The 21,112-nt window shown below is 40.2% G+C and overlaps 1 protein-coding gene across 2 annotated transcripts in view; it reads right to left on the minus strand.

The window, feature by feature from the left end:
- Window positions 1-1,268: 1,268 nt before the first annotated feature.
- Window positions 1,269-21,112, minus strand: part of CLIP4 (CAP-Gly domain containing linker protein family member 4) — a 53,036-nt gene continuing 33,192 nt past the window's right edge. For both annotated transcript variants that reach the window (XM_090280986.1, XM_090280987.1), the window contains exons 10-16: window positions 16,549-16,638; window positions 15,646-15,789; window positions 13,832-13,966; window positions 10,607-10,730; window positions 8,448-8,512; window positions 3,314-3,386; window positions 1,269-1,634 (exon numbers count right to left, since the gene is read on the minus strand). In XM_090280986.1, the coding sequence (XP_090137112.1) occupies window positions 1,313-1,634; window positions 3,314-3,386; window positions 8,448-8,512; window positions 10,607-10,730; window positions 13,832-13,966; window positions 15,646-15,789; window positions 16,549-16,638 (953 nt within the window). In that variant the 3' untranslated portion in view covers window positions 1,269-1,312. The remainder of the gene's footprint in view (window positions 1,635-3,313; window positions 3,387-8,447; window positions 8,513-10,606; window positions 10,731-13,831; window positions 13,967-15,645; window positions 15,790-16,548; window positions 16,639-21,112) is intronic.

Genomic DNA, 21,112 nt, shown 5'->3' on the forward strand with positions numbered 1-21,112 from the left:
TATGAAAACAATTGGTTCTCTGATCTCAAAATACATTCAGTATTGGCATTACTGTTTCTAACTTACAGCATTATGTATTTAACAGGAAGAATTATAGACACCCAAGTTCAGTATGATCAGGGATTACATGTTAAAGTATAAATAGAGTCTTTAAGAAATAAGCTACATAATAAAATAAGTTTACTTTTGAATAGCAGTACAGTCATTTTCTTCAATCAATAAAAATATTCCTTGGTTACAAAGCAGCCTCATTTTGCAAAGGTATTTCAGGAAAATAGCTCTAGCAATATTTGAAATGCAACACTTCTTTTTAAAAAGGCAGCAAAGGAACAGAATTTAGATTTTAAAGAGTATACTACAAAATACTTCAACATATTATTTCCAAGCACAAAGTAAGCTCCATTCTGAAGGATGATTTTAATCTTATAAAGCAAACTGTTCCAATATTTCTGTTGTAGTTTAAGGTCTAAATATGTACAATTAAGAGATAAATCATTACATATTTAGGACCATAAACTTCAATGCTATCCACAACACAAATGTTTTGCATTATTATATCACTCTATTATGAAGCTTCGTTTGTTACCATGTGCTCAACAAGGAAAATAAAAACATGATACAGTTCTGTGGCTTTATAACAGAATGAATCTGCAACAATCAGCTTTATGAATAATAAAACAAAAAAAATCAAGAATAAGCAAATGAATACATTCTCCCTAGTACATCTTAATTTGCACTCTTCTGTTAAATATAATCTTTTAGTGTTTTTCATATCCCAGGAGGAAATGATGACAAAGATGAAAGTGCATCATGTTTTAAAAGTGCTTCGTGTGTGTGTGTGTGTGTGTGTGAGAGAGAGAGAGAGAGAGAGAGAGAGAGAGAGAATGTCCAATAAGTTAAACGTGTGCAAAAATTAAATCCAACATTATGTGCAAAAATGAAATAGAGTAAGCAACATCAGTTGGTCACCTAATGGCACATTTTTTCCCAAGTCTCAGAATTTTCTTGGGTCTAAAACTTCAAAAGCTTTTTAAAATGCTTATTTCAAAATTGTTTTAAGAGAGCCATGATTCCCATAGTTCACACTGCTAGCTTTTTAAAGGAGTCTCTCTGAATTGTTACAGTAGTTTTCAAGAAGATAGCCATATTTTCAAGTTTTAAATAATGGCTAAATGAAGGCAACCTGTGCCACGGACTCCTTACTGTACATCCTATACACACAGGAATATGTGCGCGCGCGCGCGCACACACACACACACACACACACACACACACACACACACACACACACTGAACACTCCAGAGGTTTAACTCAGCAGCTCTCATCCACAAGCTTCGACCCATTTATTCCCCGGTAGGTTACTCTGCTTGGTCTCACCAAAACGCCGTGGTTTGGCTTACAGGTGAAATAGCGGGTGTCGCCCACCGCTCCATCATTCTTTCCCTTGGCGCTTCGGAGCTCAAGTCCGAGCCAGATCCCTGCGGCAAAGTCCGTGGGGCCCACGTACCTCACGGTGCCCATCTCGTTGGAGCTGGTGAGGAGCACCTGCGAGCCCGCGCGCAGCCGGGCGCCCCGCTCCGCGCCGCCCCCCGTGGCCGTGCTGCTCCAGCTGCGCCGCAGGGCGGACTTGGACCTGTGCGCGGGGGAAGGAAGAGAAACGCTTACGTGCGGAAGCCACGCGACGTGGCTCCTCGGTGTCATTTCCACGGCCAGCTCACAAGCCAGCCACCAAGAGAATAATTCATCGTCACAATTTGATTTTTTATTCTGAATAGCAATATTAGGGTATATTTTTGCTTAACGTTTTATAAGTTCTTTCCTCTTTTGACTATTTTAACAGTACACTAATCTGGATATACAGTTGACCCTTGAACCTGTCAGCACCTAACGTCTTTCTTTCGTCCTTTTGTTCTTTACACCGCCAATCACTACGCATTTCGGTCACATATTCTATAAATAAAAGTAAATGAGTTTTAAAATTGAAAACGTATCCTCGAACATGTACTTCTTTTTTCAAACAGGTGCTAAGTCTCCATCTGTAGGGGTCGGTAAAGCTTCACTCAGTTTTACCTTCAAAGAAAACACACCGAGTACGGACACTGTCACGCCCGTCAGTGGGTCACCTGGCGCATAACCACGCCTGCCACAGACCCCCCCAGCTCAGACCGGTTTCTCCTCCCGTTTCTCCGCGTCGTGCGCTTGCACTCACCAACATCTCGACCCTGGCTCTGTACCTCTTCCCCTTCAGAATCCCTTCTATCTTGGTTGTCTCTTCTTAGGATTTGCTTCCATTCTGCCTAAGAACTCCTGAGTACCTTCAATAAACTGGAGCATAAAGTTTCTGCCCCTACACTCGCTCAGCTACTCACGTGAGGAGACAAATTTCAAAATTCTCAAAATCAGTGAAGGTTTTAGGAAGGAAAACAAACACGCACGCAACCTGCCAACCAGCAGGGCTCTTGACCGAGATTTCAGATCTCCGCGAAGCCTCCCGGTAACTTTACCCAGGTTAGTATCTACACGCCTGTCTGTTGCTCAGCGGATGGTCCAGGTCTGGTGCTTGGGTTCTAATTTGTGGTGACTTCTAGGGTCTCACTACTTGAGCAACGATATGCACGTCCCTACTCAAAAACCACCCCCTTACGCCCAGGGCTTTGTTCATAGGTTCACTGAAGGATTAATAATTAAAAAAAACAAAAACAAAAAAAACTCCATAACTCAAACAGTCTGAAGAGCCTCACATTCCTCTATCACTAAAACAGTTTCTAAAGGTCTTAGAAAACTTTGAGGGGAAGTAAAGTGGGTGTGGGACCAATCAATGTAAATGAGAAAAAGAGGTTCTCTCTATAAGAAACAAAGGGGAAAAAAGCATTTTGAGCAATATATTCCAGAAGACAAAGTGGGAGTATTTTTTTTTTCATGGCTGGTAAGATTATCTTATGCAAACGGGCCTGACATTTCTCTAGTGTATTGCTGAAAATATTAAATCTCTGACTAATTAAGTAAACAGAGTTTAAAAAGTCAATCCACACTATTCAATTATAACACAAAGTGTACTCTGCTCTAACTTTTATTAACAGTACTAAACAAATATGAAAATATATGCAGTGTAGTACTTATAGTCACTGCTGACATTTTTAATTGAGAAGGGGGGAGGAAGAATTCCTCTCGATACACTCATCACACCTTTTTTTCCTACGTGTTAAAATTCTACCAAGCAATATAAAAGATGCAAAATTCCACTTTTCTTCCTTCACAAAATCTTGTCACGTTCCTCTTGAAAGGTGTTTTTCTAAATCTTCTAATACTCACTTGGCAAAAGCATTTCTTCTGTTAATCTCTTTTTGGGAAGAAGCAGAAGTTGTACTAAAGCTTCTCCTAAAACCTAAATATGAAAGTTAAGGTCAGAAGAAGGAAAATAAATCACAAATTTGCAGTCGTTATTAAAAGTTATCTTTTATCACTTCTTCTATAGATGTTCTATTGGTACAAATGTTTCTTTGGAAACAGAAAACAAAGAAAATAAATACATAAGAATATAAAAGTAGTTTAGATTTCATGACAAATTTTTATCTTACCTTTTTCATATACAATGCACATATATGAATAAGTTAAGACCTTGACATGACTTTTGGAAGTTTTGTTATTAAATTTCTTGAAAATTGAATTACACATTGATAAAGCTACATCTTTGTTTCTCAAATATTAATCTTGATAGATCATACAAAAAGGATAAAATTATTTTAAGGCACTATCACTAAATATATCCAATTTATAGAATAATAAATTTCAGAGCTTATGATTGTTGCCATCCCCAATGACAGTAATTTAAAAAAAAAAGATTTTACACAAGGTAAATTTCCAAAAAGATGTTTTAAAAAAGAATAGGATTTTTGGCAGTTAATGGCAGACCTGATGTGCTGAATGAGTATCTAGATAAAAGTGAATATAATTTAAAACAACAATTTTTTCAATACTGTGGAGCTAACACAAAAGGCACAATTTCAAAGGAGTCTAAATCTAAAAAGAGGAACTGGGAGAGGTAACCAAGCACCGAAGCAAACTACCACCTTGTACCACGGGATGCCCAGGAGACAGGAAGGACAGGCAGCCTGGAGCTGCCAAGATAAGGATTCCTCACAAGACTCCTGGTTAAAGTGAAATCCCAAACTGCTCACCCTCAGTGTAAGGTTAGATGAGAAACAAAATGAAGTACCATTTGGCCAAAGACAAAGGGAAACTGGATTGTGTAAACATTCATGCTCAAGTAAAGGCAAAATTTTCTCCTCTCAAAATTTGTGAGCATAAATGAATTTTATTTTATCTGTGTAATAATTTTTAAAAATTGCAATAAATTAATATAGACCCAGTTTGGCAGTGCCTCTGGATAACTGGCAGAAGTAAATATAATTTTCTCTGCAGGCACCAACACAGGCCTCAAAAATTCCCATACATTAAATTCTGATTAAAAGAAGCATCTCACAATAATAAACTATAAAAGTCACAAGGATTAAAGGCACCATAAGTTAGGCTCGACAAAAACATATGGCAGAATCAGATCCACAAAGATGTAAAATATTGAATTATTTAACATAAAATGAAAGATAACATTTAAAATGTTTAAAGACACAAAAGAAAACTTGAAAATATGGGAAAAGAATAAATGACAATAAGTAACAACCAAACAGATTTACAGAAAGAAATAAAAAGTGTATAATTAAAAACGTTGTGGGTAGATTAGCAGCAGAATAAACAGAACTGGTGAAAGAACCAGGGAATGAAAAGATAGATCTGAAGCTGTCCAGATGCCATCCAGTAAGACAAAACCATGAAAGTGACAGAAAAGACATGGGAAAGTGAAAGTGCTACTCTACTCATCAGTTTCAGAAAAAGATAATAAAAAGAATGAAAGAGAAAATATTTTAAGTTATATGGACAAGAATTTTTACAGAATTGATCAGATACTAATTTCCAGATCCAGGAAGAACCATGATGCCAAACAGGATAAACAAAAGAAATCCCCACCTAGACACATCAGTGGAACTGAGCAATACAAAGGGAACAGAGATCTTTAACAGCAGTCAAAAAGAAAAGATAAGTAAGCTACAACAGTATGACTTAGACTCACAGCCAACTTCTCAAAAAAAATGACAGAAGACAGAAAACACAGAATTATATTGTCAGTGTGCAGGGAGAAAATATCTTTCAAACTTAAATTTTCGCCAAGTTTTCATTTTACCCAGTAAAACTATCATTAGAAAAGACAAAAACTGACAGACTTTGCTACCAACAGAGCCTTTCTAAAAGGACTTTCAAAGAATACACATGAGGTAGAAACAAGATGATCCCAAGTAGAAGTTTTGAGGATTAATGACTGGAGATATTTGCAAATATGTGAGCAAATTAAACAAATATTTATTATATATAGAACTATTATAATAGTGGAAAATTTGTGGGGAAAATAAAATAGAAACTGAATAATTCCATTTGTAAAAATTTTGTTATTTGGGAAAGAGTAAACATAATGATTACTTAGACTTTGCTAAGTATGTACATCAAAGTACCATTAGTAATTATTAAGAAGCATACTTATAGTTATAACTTTTATACAAGTAGAAAATAAAATGAGATTATAGGAGGATAGGAATATAGCTAGAATAACAGCAAGAAAGAAAAAATATTTAAGCATAAAAACACTGAAAAATAAAAACATAAAATAGCATAAGTTAGCTGATATATGGTAAAAAGAATTACTATAAAAGCAATACCATTATATTAGCACTCAGAAGTGAAATAATGTAGGCATAAATCTAATAAAACATGTACAAAATCTATATGAGGGAATCTATAAAACTTTGATGGAAGAAATCAAAGAAGATCTAAATAAAGAGACAGGTATTCTATATTCATAGACAGGAAGACTAAATATTAAGAGATCAATTCTTCCCATTTCAATCTATACATACAGTGCAATCCCAATCAAAATCCCAGAAAATTATTTTGTGGACATCAACAAATAGATTGTAAAATTTACATGGAAAGGCAGAAGGCCCAGAATAGCCAACAAAATATTGAGGAGAAAGATCAAAGTCAGAGGCCTGACACTACTAAACTTAAAGCATTATGACTATAAAGCTACAGTAATCAAGACAGTGTGGTATTAGCGAAAACAGACAAATAGATCAATGGACCAGAATGGAGAGCCCAGGCACACAAATACAGTCAATTGATCTTTAACAAAAGAGCAAAGGAAATTCAGTGAAGAAAGGATCATCTGTTCAATAAATAGTGCTGGAATAACTAGACATTCACATGTAAATAAGTAAGTAAGTAAATAAATAAATAAATAAATCTAAACACAGACCTTACACCTTTCATAAGAGATTAGCTCAATGGATGATAAACCTAAATGTGAAATGCAAAATGATAAAACTCCCAGAAGATACCGGGAGAATATCAGGATGACCTTGGGTTTGGCAAGGATATTTTAGATACAACATCAAAAAACAATTCATGAAAGAAAAAAATGATAATTTAAACTAAATCAAAATTGAAAACCTCTGCCCTGTGAGAGGCACAGTTAAGACAATGAAAAGACAAGCCACAGACTGAAGGAAAATATTTGTGAAACCATTCTGAGAAAGGTCTAATATCCAAAAAATATAAAGAACCCTTAAAACTTACCAGTGAGAAAACAGAAGACACAATTTAACCAAGGCAATGGCTCTGAATGGACAGCTCCCCAAAGAGGCTGTACTGATGGCCGAGAAGCCAGTGCAAAGGCCCACAGAGGGGTGGGTTAAACAACAAAAATTTATTTTCTCACAATTCTGGAGGCTGGAAGTCCAAGGTCGAGGTGCTGATCATGTCCCCACCCCAATATGTTGAAATCCTAACCCTCTGTATCCCAGAATGTGATTGTACGGGGAGACTGGGCCTTTAAAGCCATAGTTTGAAGTTGTAGTTCAGTTGAAACGAGGTCATACATTGGGCCCTAATCCAATCTGACTGGTGCCCTTAGAAGAAGAGAGATGGATACAGACACACACACAGAGGAGAAGAGCCTGTGAAGGCACAGGGGGAGACAGCCACCTGTGAGGGAGGAGCGAGGCCTCAGAAGGAATCAGCCCTGCCCAGCACCTCGACCTTGGACTTCCAGCCTCCAGAATTGTGAGAAAATAAATTTCTGTTGTTTGACCCACCCCATCTGAGGCCTATCAAATTAATACAACATCATACATCTTAGGAATTTCAAACTGAAATGAGATACTTCTGCACACCTATGAGAATAGCAGAAATTCCCAGGCCATAAAATTAACCTTAACTAATATGTAAGGATTGGTATTATACAAATTGCTCTTTCACAGATGGCTATGCATAAAGACAAAAATACAATTAGATTCTTACTATACACAAAATCAACTCCAGGTGAATTGACAAATATGAAAAGCAAAAATAAAAGACTTTAAGAAAGCAATATAGAAAAAATATTTTTATGATGTCTCTTTTAGGAAAAGACATCTTAAAACAAAACAGGCAAAACATAATGGTTTGCTGTTTGACTACTTAAAAATTAAGACCTTCTCATCAAAGTACATCAAAATGGAGGGGGAGACAAGTCAAAACTGGGGAAGATATTTGCAAAACACTGACAAAATATTAGTGTCTAAAATATATACAGAAACCTAAAAATTAATGACATAAAGACAAAGCAATCAAAAGAAAAATGGGCGAGAGACTTGAACAGGTACATTATGAAAGAGAAAATGTATGTGGCCCATAAACATGAAAATAGGCTCAACCTCATTTGTCATCTGGAAAATGCACATTTAAATCACAATGAGATACCACTTAAATCCATCAGATGGGCAAAGACGTCTAAATGAAACAAGAGGAGTGCCGCTGAGAGCAGCAGAGACGCCCACCCACTGCTCACGAGAGCGGGCACTGGAGCAGTTTGGCTGAAGGCATGGTACCCCCCTGGCAGTCCTAGAGAAACTTGCAAATGTGCACAATGGCATAGTTTGTAAGAGTAAAAAACAGGATATAACCCAAATATCCATCAAGTACAGAATGAATAATGTATTTTAAAGAAACACTAACAAAACAGCAAACATCAAAACTAAATATATATTATTTATTGATATATCTATACATGGTTGATAAAGACAAAGAAAAATTTTTTTAAATTAACATAAAATTCAAGGTTCATAACCTGAGGACAGGCATGTGAAAAGGGAGGGAGAAGAGCTGGGGTTCCTCTTGCTCAGGTAATCGTCTTCTTTAGCTTGGGGGTGGGTAACGAAAGTCTGCTTTGTGAGTGCGTAAACTACACAAATGTGTGTTATACACTCTTTTGTGTACATATATTCTTCACAAGAAGATGCCTCAATAAATAAAAGCAAAGGAATAATTATTCGGAACACAAAACTGTGCATAATCTTACCAGGATAAGAATGATTCCGTTTATTCGAAGAAATTTCTGAAAGTGTATCCAGGGAATCTGAGACTCTGTAAATAAAACAAGTATAAACTAGGTAAAAGTTGGGTGTCAGCAGAAAGCCATCCGAGCAGAGGAAATAATATGTGCCAAGATTGTGGGATGGGAGGCACATTTTTAAATAGAAAGGGAGGAAGAAAAGGCCAGCTACAATCTGGGTGAGCTTGTGACCGGTCACTACTGTATCCAGACGGGTCCTCACGCAGTCCCTAGTTTAAAATTCTTCCTTCTTGAAGATCAGTGGTGTCATTAAAAGAGCTCCAAAGCTAGTTTAAATAAGAAACGCCTCCAAATCAGGGACCATGTCTGTTTTATTTGCTTATAGAATGCCTAGCACAGCACAAAGTGCGAAAAGACACTTAATAGTATCTGATGGTGATGAATGAGACAATCAGAAGATGAGGGAAAGACAGCTGGATCGAGACAGCAGTTCATTCAGAGAGAGCCCCGTTCCTCCCGAGGGGGGGGGCTGCTTTTAAATGAATCACCTTAAAGACCAAATAGAAGGCAAGAAAAAAACAAATTAGGAAACATGTGTCCCATTAACAAAGCGAGAAAAAGATGAAACCGTGAAAAAGAAAGTGGCCCCACAATATAAAGGAGAAGCAAAGCTGTTGCAGCACAAAAAACACACTGCACTCGATTTGATCAATACTTACCGTGCCTACCACATGCCACACTGTTCTCTGGGTAATCAAACAGGAAATGAAGAGCCCTGTCCTCGTGACTGGGGGACTGCAGCAATGTGTTAATGGAGATTTGTCCCAAGTCACACAAGAACTCAGAAGACTCACTCCCTAGTAAGATGGTCTATAAATGCCCCAACCTCACCGCTCCTTTGGGTATCCACTTCCTTTTGTGATGCCCTGTGCATGTAAAAATATAATTTAATACATTTGCATTGTCTATTCTCCTGTTGATCCATCTGTTGTCAGTGTAATTCAGAGACCCACCCCCCCACCTCCAGCTACTGATCCTGAGGGTAGCGAAGTTTGTTCTCCACTACTCTAGCTATAAGACTTGAGCTACATTACTTTATCTCTTGAAAGTTTCTTCACCTTCAAAATGGGAATGCTCATAATGCCCCCCTGGGTGTGGGGGGACTGATGAGATGCACATCCAAAGTGTGGTGCACAGAGCCTGCCACTGACTAAATGCTCAGTAAATTCTTGGAATAGTCACCGTAATTTCCCAGCTCACCTGACCAAATACTCAGCAACTGCAACTCATGTTATGTTAAATGTGACATAACCAAAAATACTACAATTATATCAAGTACATCATGGAAGAAAATTAATACAAACAAGGTAAGTAATTATTCAATATGAAAAACAGAGAAAGAAAATGGGTATAAACACGGTTAAACGTGTCCAGCCGGCAGTGAGCGGCTGAGACCCCCCGGTTGTGGCTGCAGACCTCTTCTCGGGGACGCGGTTACCCCCCACATGCTATTTCCTGTTTAAAGATCAGCGTCCCACCGGCCCTCCCCAGGAAAGCATACCAAGCCAGCCTGTGCTGGCACGTAAGTCACGTTACAAAACGGTACCTGGAATTTCATGATGACTCAGTTCCTGCTCAACTTATTTTTTAAAACCAAAGTGAGCTGGTACAAGAGCGTGCTATCTTCAGAAGAGATACCAAGGAGGTGTATAATACATAAATCCTTGAAGTTTCACTTCCCCCAGAGATCTACTGCCTCTCTATTTTTGAAAACTAAAGAATTCAGAGGGAAAAGCCATTTTGGTTCCATTAGGTACGGAGGAGAATGAATGGGACGCCTGAAGCAATCAGAGAGCATTTTTACTTTTGTTTGCATCACAGATTAGGCCCGCTGCTCTCACTGTGCTTAGCTGCAGACGTCATTTCTAATGGCCTAGCCATACTCATAGGGTTTGCAAATGAGGACTAAAGGAGGTTTTTAAAATTGCAAATCATCATCAAAGCAAATTTAGCTTTCCACAAAGGAGGTGGCTGGTTAACCCCTTGAAAGACGCCAAGAGCTGTAGTCAGTGCACGTCTTCAACATAAAATTAGGGACTCTAACTATAAACCATGCAAATTACAAACAGTCCTGGTGAATAAACATGAATTCCATTTGTCCTCACCTCTGGACCCTGGAAGGGGGAGCAAATATTCCGTATCTCGGAGAGCAGCTGAAATACTGCACGCCTCCCACCGAGCCGTCGTTCTTGCCGTGGGGCTTCTCCAGCTCGATCCCGTACCAGGTCCCTGCAACGAGGCCAAGGCCGGCGGTTTGAAAGGCACCTGGCTGCGCGGGCGGCCAGAACTGCGACGCTGTTACACAAACCCAAAGCCTGAATGGCTTCACAGTTTCACAAATGACCGAAATGAGGAACAATCATCCCGATCACTCAGCTATCAAATGATAGAATTTGAAAAGTTGAAAACCAAACAGGAAAAGCGTCTTACGAGCTTGATTGCAGAGGCGTACATTGAGAGAGAAGCTAAAATGCACAAACACAACTTGGCAAGGATTAGCTGTGATGCAAGCAGGGTAGGACCAAAATCTGTCTAAAAGCTATAAGGGCAAGAAACTGCCCTAGACAGGGTAATACAGTGTGTGTCAATGAGGGAAGCATAGCCTCATATTGAAATATATAAATGAACACGCAATCTTTTCATTTTACTCTCCCGATATTAAAAATGCCACAAACAGTTCTTAAATAATTAAAGGACAAAAATAATGTGGAAGATATGACTACACATCATAGTGACTCTTTTCTTCCCCCTCACCCCACCCCCAGTCAGAATGAAAAAAAAATATTCTTTTAACCTAAATGAAAAGATTTAGGTTCACTAAGAAGAAGGATTTTCTAAAAGGCTTTTTTAAGCATTTAAAAAGATCCATTCTGAGAAAAGTCATACAATTTCCTTTTCTAGAGAGCTTACAATTACAGAAGCGAGGTTGTTTTTAGTGTGGTAAATATTAGGTAAATGGACAAATATTCCTAAAGTAAAGATCCTCAAATTGAGGGCACCTTAAGACCAGTTAAAAGTATCTAATAATCCATTCATTATTTTTATTAAAAAGAATAATACACTAGTAATTGTATTTAGCCTCTTAAATCAGTATCAAATAAAAAATAAGAATATAGGTATTGAAAAACTTATTGCAAATTATAAATTCCAAAATACAAAAATATTGTTTCTTTCAGATCACTAGTTTGAAGAGTCAGTGGTATAATGCCTAAGAAGGCAACCTAGAAGTTCTTAGTATTTTTCCCTCTTTTCTTCAAAAAGATGACACTTGAGCCCATTTCCAAATATTGCAGATTGGGGTGGAAAGATTCATGGCATGACCATGTCTCCTGTGTTGGACAGTCTTGCCACGCACAAGGAGAAAGCCATGCACGCAAGCCTACTGGTTGACCAGAGCCCATGCTCTGAAAGTAGCATCGCCTATCCCAAGGTCATTAACCAGGTTAGCCTGGTTGCCACTGTTATTTCTCTAAGTGCCAGAGTTGTAATTTCCCATGTTTTACTTCTTCTGCCGTTGATGCTTTCCTGTATAATCTTTTGCATTCTCCCATTTTAATATTCCATATAACTACTACATGTTTACCATATAACTTTTGAAAATGAGTCACACACAACAGAAAGACATCATGACAAGTGTCAACAACAGTGATTACATACTGTCAGGTAGTGGTGAGGTATGGATATCCTCTATTTAAGTGGTAATATTCTTTCAGAGGTGGCACTGATAGAAATGCTAAAGGGGCAAAACAAGAGCTTTCTCAGGTCTAGAGCTTATCATCTATAAAAGCCTAGAGATGAGAGCACTGTTTTACAGAACTGAATGGCATAAGTTTTGATGGCACAAGAAATACATGCTACTACTTTCTAAAAGGCAGAATGATTTTAACAAAAGTCTCTAACTTTATTATATTTGCTTATTACTTCTCAAATTTCTAAAGGCTTCACATTAGGAATTTAAAAATGAAATGTCAAATCAAACAATGAATTGTATCCACTGAATCAAACCGCCCCTGCCTTGTCTCATATCATCACAGAAAGGAACCTCGCAGACATATGGCGACTGTGAAAAATAAGCCTACCTTTAGGACTCCTACGTTTTTATTTGAGAACTATAATAAGAACATCCTAACTGATCTCAGTCACTGCCTGGAGGCCTAGGAGAAACATGATTACAAAACACACAGCCCCTCTCAAATCAATGAGTTGGAATGCAATTATAAGTGGTAGTAATGATACAGGAGTACGTGGGGAGATGACTCTCCACGGTGCACTTGTGTTTCTGCATGTTTTATGGACAGAGGCACTGACTGGCTTTCCACGGATGTCTGCAGAGAGGGCAGCCATGGAGGAGACAGAGTTCCCCCGCCCCCCCCCCCCCCCCGGACAAAAGACGGGCGTGCCTCCTGTGTGGTACCAAGGTTCAGATTCTTCAGGTTCCCCGCTCCCCGACTGCAGCGTAAACCCTCTCTGTGTCCCGCTCTGGGAACTGGGGCTCAGGGAACAATGGCAAAAAGAACCCAAAATGGTGACACTGGCTCCTGCTATTGTGAGCTCTGAAGTCCTCTGTCTCTGATCCAGGAGCCCAACGTCTTCTGACAGCATCTGTGAAACAATGGCGATCTAACCTGCCGGCTTGCAAATAGGGTAAAAGCTCAGACCCTTCCGTTCTTGACAGACTGCTACGAACTTTTTAGAAAATCAAGTGTTCTAGGTAACCTGGTCCTTACATGCTGCGATGCCACCATGTGTCAAAATAGTGCATTGCTATTCAAAACATATGAACGTGGTTTCATTCAACTGGTTTCTACTTGAAATTACAGTCACTAAAACCGCAAAGGAAAAACAACCTTCACACAATACAAATCCAGATTGGAATTAATATATAAATACGCGAAGGGATTTTTAAGGCCCCAGGGAACTCCAGAGCTTTGCCATTTGCCTTTGAACCCTTGCCTTTCTCTCCAACCCATTCTGATCAAAGCTACGTGCAGTTAACTCACTGTCTACTCATTTTCAAGATTATCTGCAGCAAAAAATCTAATCATAAAACGTTGTTTCTGTTATTAAGCACACTCAGCAATCAGAGTAAAATTGGGGTGACAACTAGTTTTAACACTAGGTAATTTAAAATATAACTGGAAAGAAAATTTTATGACTAACAGTCAACCTGAGTACAGTCTGTATTTTAATCATCGTTTTGCATTTTCTGCACCAGAATTACCAAGTGTTGATCAAAAATCCTCTATAATTAAATGGCATTTACATGTGACATTTTAAGCCTTTTGTATCCCAAAGAATTCAAATGGAACAAAGAACAAACAGACGGTTACCTGGAGCAAAGTTGGTTGTTCCGAAGAACCTGATGGTGCCGATTCTCTGGCCGACCACCAGCACTCGGTCTCCGAGCTGGAGCTCTCCCTCACAGCGGGCACTGTTTGCTACAGATGTTGCTGAGGAGCTCAAGCCTGTTCAGTTGTTTGGTGGGGGAAGGCGATAGGGCAGGAAAAGAGGAGAAAAAACAAAGGGGAAAAAAATCAAAAAGCACATTAGCCAAAAAATCACTTTGTATTCTAACCAGTCTAGCTGGTTGGGGATTTCACTACACGGTGCCTTTCATTACAGATCATCTACAGCAGATTTCCAACCTTCTTCATCTCGTGGCAATAAGCTAATCACAAACTTCTGCCGCACACCGAAAATATAGCGTGTGGTGACTGTTGCCATTTTTTATTTGACCGTCTCAGGGAGAAGAGGTCAGTGCCTCTGACCAGTCAGGTATTGCATGTTCTCAAAATTCTTGTGGCACACCGGTTGAAAATCGGTGATCTACAGTTCTGTTTCTCGTATATGAGGTCAAGCTGCTAGAAGGAAACATGAAGGGTTTCCTGGGAAAATGATTGCCTTGGGAATTTACCACACATGATTCCTGATCAATTCTCTCTAGAGTGTCTGGTGGCAAACTCTCCGAGAACAGAGGTCAGCACGCTTTTTCTGTCAAGGGCTGGATAGTAAATACTTTAGGCTTTGCAAGCCATAACGTCTCTGTCACAACTACTCAATTCTGCTGTTGCAGCACAAAAGCAGACAGGAACAGAATGGGCACGGCGTGTTCCAATAAAACTTTATTTACAAAAGCAGGTGGTAGGTGGGTTTGGCCTATGGGCTGTCATCGGCCACCTGTAAACTACTACAATTATAGTAGTTCACTGGGACTGGGCGCAAGTGATACACAGGGAATGTGATTTGAAAGTGAAATTGCTATAAGGTTCCAATTACCCCAAACTGATACCCTTATGAGGAAAAAAACCATTCCCCCCTCAGCTTGACTCAAACCTAAACCCTGAAATGCCCATTCGTTAACATCAGAAGTCCTGGAGAAAGACTGCCTAGAAGGCTGTTCAATTACAACAGAGGAGAGGTTGGCCCTGGGGGCTTCTCCACGTGTCACAGACAGATGTGTAGCTGCTACCTGGGAAGGTCTGGAGAACCTCATGGAGGGCAGGGGCAGGAGATCAGCCACACTGTTAAAGAGGACAAACCAAACCATGGCAACAAATGAGCCACATAAACCCAGGGAGGAGGAGAAAGAAAGCCTGGATAAACACAATACTAAAAAGTCCTAGGCCCTCATGATAACTAATATTCCCACGGTTTCCCCATTTGTAAAATGAGGACCATGACAACAGTACCTGCTCCAATGGTTTGTTGTGAGAATTAAATGCAATGAGATACGTCAAGTGCCTAGAATAGTACCTGAGATAGTAAGTATACAGTATATGTTAGTTATTATTCGGTTTATGCTGGAAGAGATGAGGAAGATAACACACCATATATTTCCAGTTATCTGAGGGTGTATCATAAAGTTCTGTGATGAACCTTAAAGGGACGGAGGCCTTAGACACATGGGGGAGGGAAGAAGTCAACCAGAAAAGGGAAACGGGGGAGGGGAGCACTAGCCTGGGAACCCCAGATCACGCTGCAGAAGGGGAGGGGGGTGCGGGCTGTGGGGACAGAGAGAGGAGTGCAAGTGGTTCAAACTGACCGACATAAACAGTTCCTTCTACACATTTAAAAAGCAAATCCACTTACAAACAAAACAAGATAAAAAACACCAAGAAAGCCTGGTTGAAAAAGCCATAGATACCAGCACTGGCTCGCGATGAAACAGACGGGCTTTTGCTCATGGTCTTCTTGCTGTTGCCACGTGTGTTCAGCTTCTTGGGGTTGCCCTGTTTGTGTTCCAAAGAGGATGTCGAGGACAAGCTGCTGAGGGATCCGGGCAGGGTAACTAGAGCAGGAAAAGGAGAAGAACGTATCAAAGGGCTGAAAACAGGAAGTGAACCGATGAGATACTTATCCAGGGCAATCCTTCGGAAACGCTCCACTTCGCTTCTCCAATTGTGGATTACCTGGTGTTGAATTAAATGCCTGGTTTCACCCACATACAGTTGAACCATAAAAGATTTTATAACCCAAGCAACTGTACCTTAAGGATTCACACTCTATGGTGAAAATCACAGGGCAATGTCATCGCATCCAGGGACTCAAACTGACCTACTCGCACCACCTCTCCCCTCTGCTTGAGATGGACGGGAGCATCCCAGTGTATGTACACAAACAACCCTGTTAGTTATGTGTTAAGATAACAAAGTTTAAGGTTGCAATGCTTTGAGTTAACCTGAAGCAAGCAGGAGTACTTCTGAATGTTCTATCCATGTTCTACTCACCCAATGATCCAACAGCAAAACGCAACTCTACATAGTTTATCAAGCCCTCTGCCCTAAGTGATCTCGTTTACTCTCTTAATATAGTCCGACAGTTCTCTAATTGAAGTGTACATAAGAATCACGGCACAGGATTTTATATACAAACATACACATACTTTAGTATGAGCTGCTTAGGGGCTTTTGAAGGACAAATTTTTACTGTAATAATTTTTCCCTGAAAAACTTTAAAATTTAGCCCTCATATAAGCTATATCACTATATTTTCTTGAAGTTCCGTCGTGAACTTTAATTTTGAGAACAGCAGTTATCAAGTGCATTACCATCTTTCTCTGTTACGGTCTTCAACTCCTCACCAGGAGGCAAGAGAAGGGTTGCTTCAGAAGCACTGCTTTTTTTTGATGGCATTAATCCTAGAACACAGGAACAAAACACTTTCAGCAACAGAGAATTCTGTTTAACGTTAAACATAAAAATGTACTTTCTTTTTCAAGTACAGACACCCCTCATTACCCACTTCTGAAAACATGTGGGATAATACATTGACAGACAACAGGGGCCAATAATTCATTATTGAAAGGGAAAAGAATGCATTTCCAGCCCACCTGAAAACCGCAATTTCCCCAAATGTCACTAAAGTATCTTTTAAACCTATTTAACACTCCATTAAGGAGTTCTAAACAATATAAAGCATTTACAACTCAACTACTTAATTGTTTGATATTTAACACATGCATCGGTGTGTTTGCGCAATGCTAGCAGGTAAAGCAAATCTATGCAGCTGAGATATGTCTGTTGCACACATGCTAGGACTTGTAAACAACTTACATGATTTCACTGGTATGTGCATACAAATTCATTATAGAAGATTCTCTGTTTAGACAGTAAATTTGGGATAAAAATTTTTTACAAGTAATTATAGCAATTACTGATTTAAGTGAGACTCAGATAGTAAGAAATCCTATCCTCTTGGCCACTGCTATTTTGAAAATCATTACCTCACTCTCAATACACGGAACTCGCACAAAAAAGCTCACTTAAAAAAAAAAAGAAAAAAAGCTCATGACTAACACCCTACCGTATTAAGACTCCTGTGTCAATGCTACAGAACCAAATTATGTAAATAATAAACCTAGTGGACCACACCCAGTCTTAAATTCCACCAAGCATTTATTCCAACTCCACTCACTCACGAAGCATGTTGGGTAAAGACCTGTGCTTTGCACTTTAGCATCACAAACATGAGCAAGACATGGTCTTAGCCCTAAAGGAGAACCATTTCAATGCAGTGAGGGAGAAAGACACAGAGATGAATAACTAAGGTAGGAGGATGCCTTTGATATAAGCACAAGCATAGAAGGAGGAGACAACCATGGCTACAACGATAAATTGATGCTTCAACAAGATCACGTTTTGAGATGGGTCTTGAAGGATAGGTCAGATTTCCTCCACAGAACACGCAGGTATGGTCAGAAAGAACCAGGGGTAGGCATTCTGGATGGACAAAAAGAAAAAATCTTAAACACAGGGTCAGAGAAGGATGAGTAGCTTGGCTGGAATACAGAGCACTTTGGAGATGGCAGGGAAGTAACCAGGTAGATTGGGTCACAGGAAGATCTGAGAAGGGGGAGTGCTGGCTAAGGAACTGGAAACTCTTTGGTAAGGAACGAGACTCTGGTGGGGCACTGACTGGCATAATAGTTACAGGTGAATGGCGTGACCCTGACAGCAAAGTTTAGAAGGAACTGGAGGAGAAGCGACTGAAAGCAGAGACCAGCCAGAAGTGAGTTATCACACAGGCCAGGAATGATGGCCAGAACTGCAACAGCAGGAAACTTAATGGTCAGGCGGGCGAGGGAGACTGTGAAGGTAACCCACAGAGTGAATTTCTTATTTTTCAGTCCTAAAACATCCATTTGGTCCTTTCTTTACATCTGAATTTTTTTGTTGAGATAACCTGGAGATTCATATGCAGTTGTAAAAACAATACAGGAAGATCTCCTGTGCACTTTGCCTAGTTTCCCCCAATGGCAGAATTTTACAAAACAATAGTGGAGTGTCATCACCAGGGTCCTGAATTGATACAACCCACCATATGTGCACATGTGTGCACATGCATCATTTGGTGCTTTTTATATCTTCATTTCTCTGCTGATTCTTTCCATTTGTCTAAGGAGTGCTCGCCCTTAATTGTTAGAGCATCTTTTTTTAAGTATATTTTATTGATTATGCTATTACAGTTGTCCCAATTTTTTCCCTTTGCCCCTCTCCACCCAGTACTCCCTTTCCCTCCAGCAGTCCCTCCACTTTAGTTCACATCCATGTGTCATGCATGTAAGTTCTTTGGCTTCACCCTTTCTTATACTATTCTTAACATCCCCTATCTATTTTGTTCCTACCAATTATGCTTCTTGATCCCTGCACCATTTCCCCATTTCTCTCCTTTTCCCCTTCCCAGCTGATAACCCTCCAAATGATCCCCATACCTATGATTCTATTCTTGTTCTGGTTGTATGCTTTGTTTTTGTTCTTATTTTTTAGATTCAGTTGTTGATAGTTGTGAGTTTATTAACATTTTAATGTTCATAGTTTTGATTCTCTTTTTCTTAAGTAAGTCCCTTTATCATTTCATATAATAAAGGCTTGGTGATGATGAACTTCTTTAGCTTTACGTTGTCTGGGAAGCACTTTATCTGCCCTTCAATTCTAAATGAGAGCTTCACTAGATAGAGTAATCTTGGTTGTAGGTTCTTGCTTTTCATCAATTTAAATACTTCTTGCCAGTCCCTTCTTGCCTGCAAAGTTTCTTTTGAGAAATCAGCTGACAGTCTTATGGGAACTCCTTTGTAGGTAACTCTCTGCTTTTCTCTTGCTGCTTTTAAGATTCTCTCTTCATCTTTCACCTTTGGCATTTTAATGATGATGTGTCTTGGTGTGGTCCTCTTCGGGTCCAACCTGTTTGGGACTCTCTGTGCTTCCTAGACTTGTATGTCTATTTCCTTTGTCAAATTAGGGAAGTTTTCTTTCATTATTTTTACACATAATTTTTCAATTTCTTGCTGTTCCTCTTCTTCTGGCACTCCTATGATTCAGATGCTGGTACATATAAAGATGTCTCAGAGGTTTCCAATCCTCTCCTTATTTTTTTCAATTCTAGTTTTTTCTTTCTGTTACAGGTGAATGTTTATTTCTTCCTTTAGTTCTAAACTGTTGATTTGAATCCTGGCTTCCTTCCAATCACTGTTGCTTCCCAGTATATTTTTATTTCATTTTGTATAACCTTCACTTCTTCCTTTATTTTGTGGCCATACTCAATTATTTCTCTGAGCATCTCGATCACCAGTGTTTTGAACTCTGCATCTGATAGGTTGGCTATCTCCGTTTCATTTAGGTTTTTTTCTGGGATTTCGTTTTGCTTGTTCTTTCATTTTGGCTGTACTTCTTTGCCTCCTCGATTTGGAAGCCACCCTGTGTTTGTTTCTGTGTATTGGGTAGAGCTGCTTTGACTCCGTGTCTTGGTACTATGGCCTAATGTAGTAGGTGTCTTATAGGATCCAGTTGCACATCCTCTCCTATCTCCCAAAGCTGGGCACTCAAGGCATGCCCTTTATGTGGGCTGAGTACAGCCTCCTCTTCTAGGTAAGCCTTGGTTGCTGTTGGCAGTTCAAGGGGAGGGATTTACCCAAGCCAGTCAGCTGCAAGGACTAGCTGTGACCATTAACCACCAATTTCCACCTTCTGTGGAGGATCAGCTGTGCCGGGGCAAGGTGGTGGTGCTCCAGTGTGGGCTGTAGCTATCCACTGGTTGTGCTGGCTCTGTTTCTTGGGTGGTGCAGGCCAAGGTCAACCCCCAACTGTGTTTTTCCTGGGCCACCCTGCCTGAGCTATAAAGCAATCTGAAATGGCTGCTACTTGTGCTGGAGATTCCCAGGTAAAGCCAAACTATGATTCTAAGCTGGTTGTTGATAGTACCAGATCTAGGGCTCACTGAGACCAGCTGTTGTTTGTTTGAGAGGATTAAGACATTGTCAAGCATGAGCCAAGACCAGCCATTCATATGGAAAAGCAGCTTGGGTGTGCCCATAAATTGGGTTGGGTGGAGTCTCTGGGGATCTCCAAGGCAGGCCAAACAGTGTTATCCAGGTTGATGGAATTGCAGATAATGGAACCAGCCCTCCAGCTCTCTGGGGGGAAGGCCCAGAAAAGAGACAATGGCCTCTGCTCTTCCTGATGCCAGACACTTCAGTTCCTCCCTGTGTGCCACTGGCGCCTTTCAAGCGCTACCCCGGTGCTGGAGCTCAAAGGGAGTGAGTCTGAGCAGGTCAGTCTGTGTGTGGGTTCTTTAAGATGAACTGTTTGGGACTGGAGCAGTTTCTTCCACCAACTCAATCCCCACTGTTTTCACAGCCAGAGTTATGGACACTTATCTTCCTGGCACTGGAGCCCTGGGCTGGGGGGCCTGGTGTGGGGCTGGAACCCCTCATCAACATCATCATCGGCAGCCGTCCGTCTCGAGAGACGATGGCGTAGCTTCTTGAGAGTCTATCTGCACCGCCGAGAATGGCTGTGCAGTCCGACTCGGGAGTGACAATCCCTGCCGCACTTGTTACAGGTGAAGGCAGATGGCTGTTGTTGCTGCTGTTGACGCTGCTTCCGCCTCGATCTTTTCTGGACCGCCTCCTCATTGCGTGCAGCCTCTGCACGTGACGTACCTTGTCTGACCGTGAGCCTCCAAGCTAGGCGGTCGTCTGCTTGAACTTCCCATGTGTTGAGATTGATGGAGCATTGTGTCATGTCCTTTTTGCAGATGTCTTTGAACCGCAGTTTTGGGTGCCCTGTCATCCTCTGGCCTTCTGCTAGCTCGCCGTAGAGGAGGTCTTTGGGAAT

The sequence above is a fragment of the Furipterus horrens genome, unplaced genomic scaffold (assembly GCF_987537825.1).
Source record: "Furipterus horrens unplaced genomic scaffold, mFurHor1.1.pri manual_scaffold_6, whole genome shotgun sequence".
Lineage (NCBI taxonomy): Eukaryota > Metazoa > Chordata > Mammalia > Chiroptera > Furipteridae > Furipterus > Furipterus horrens.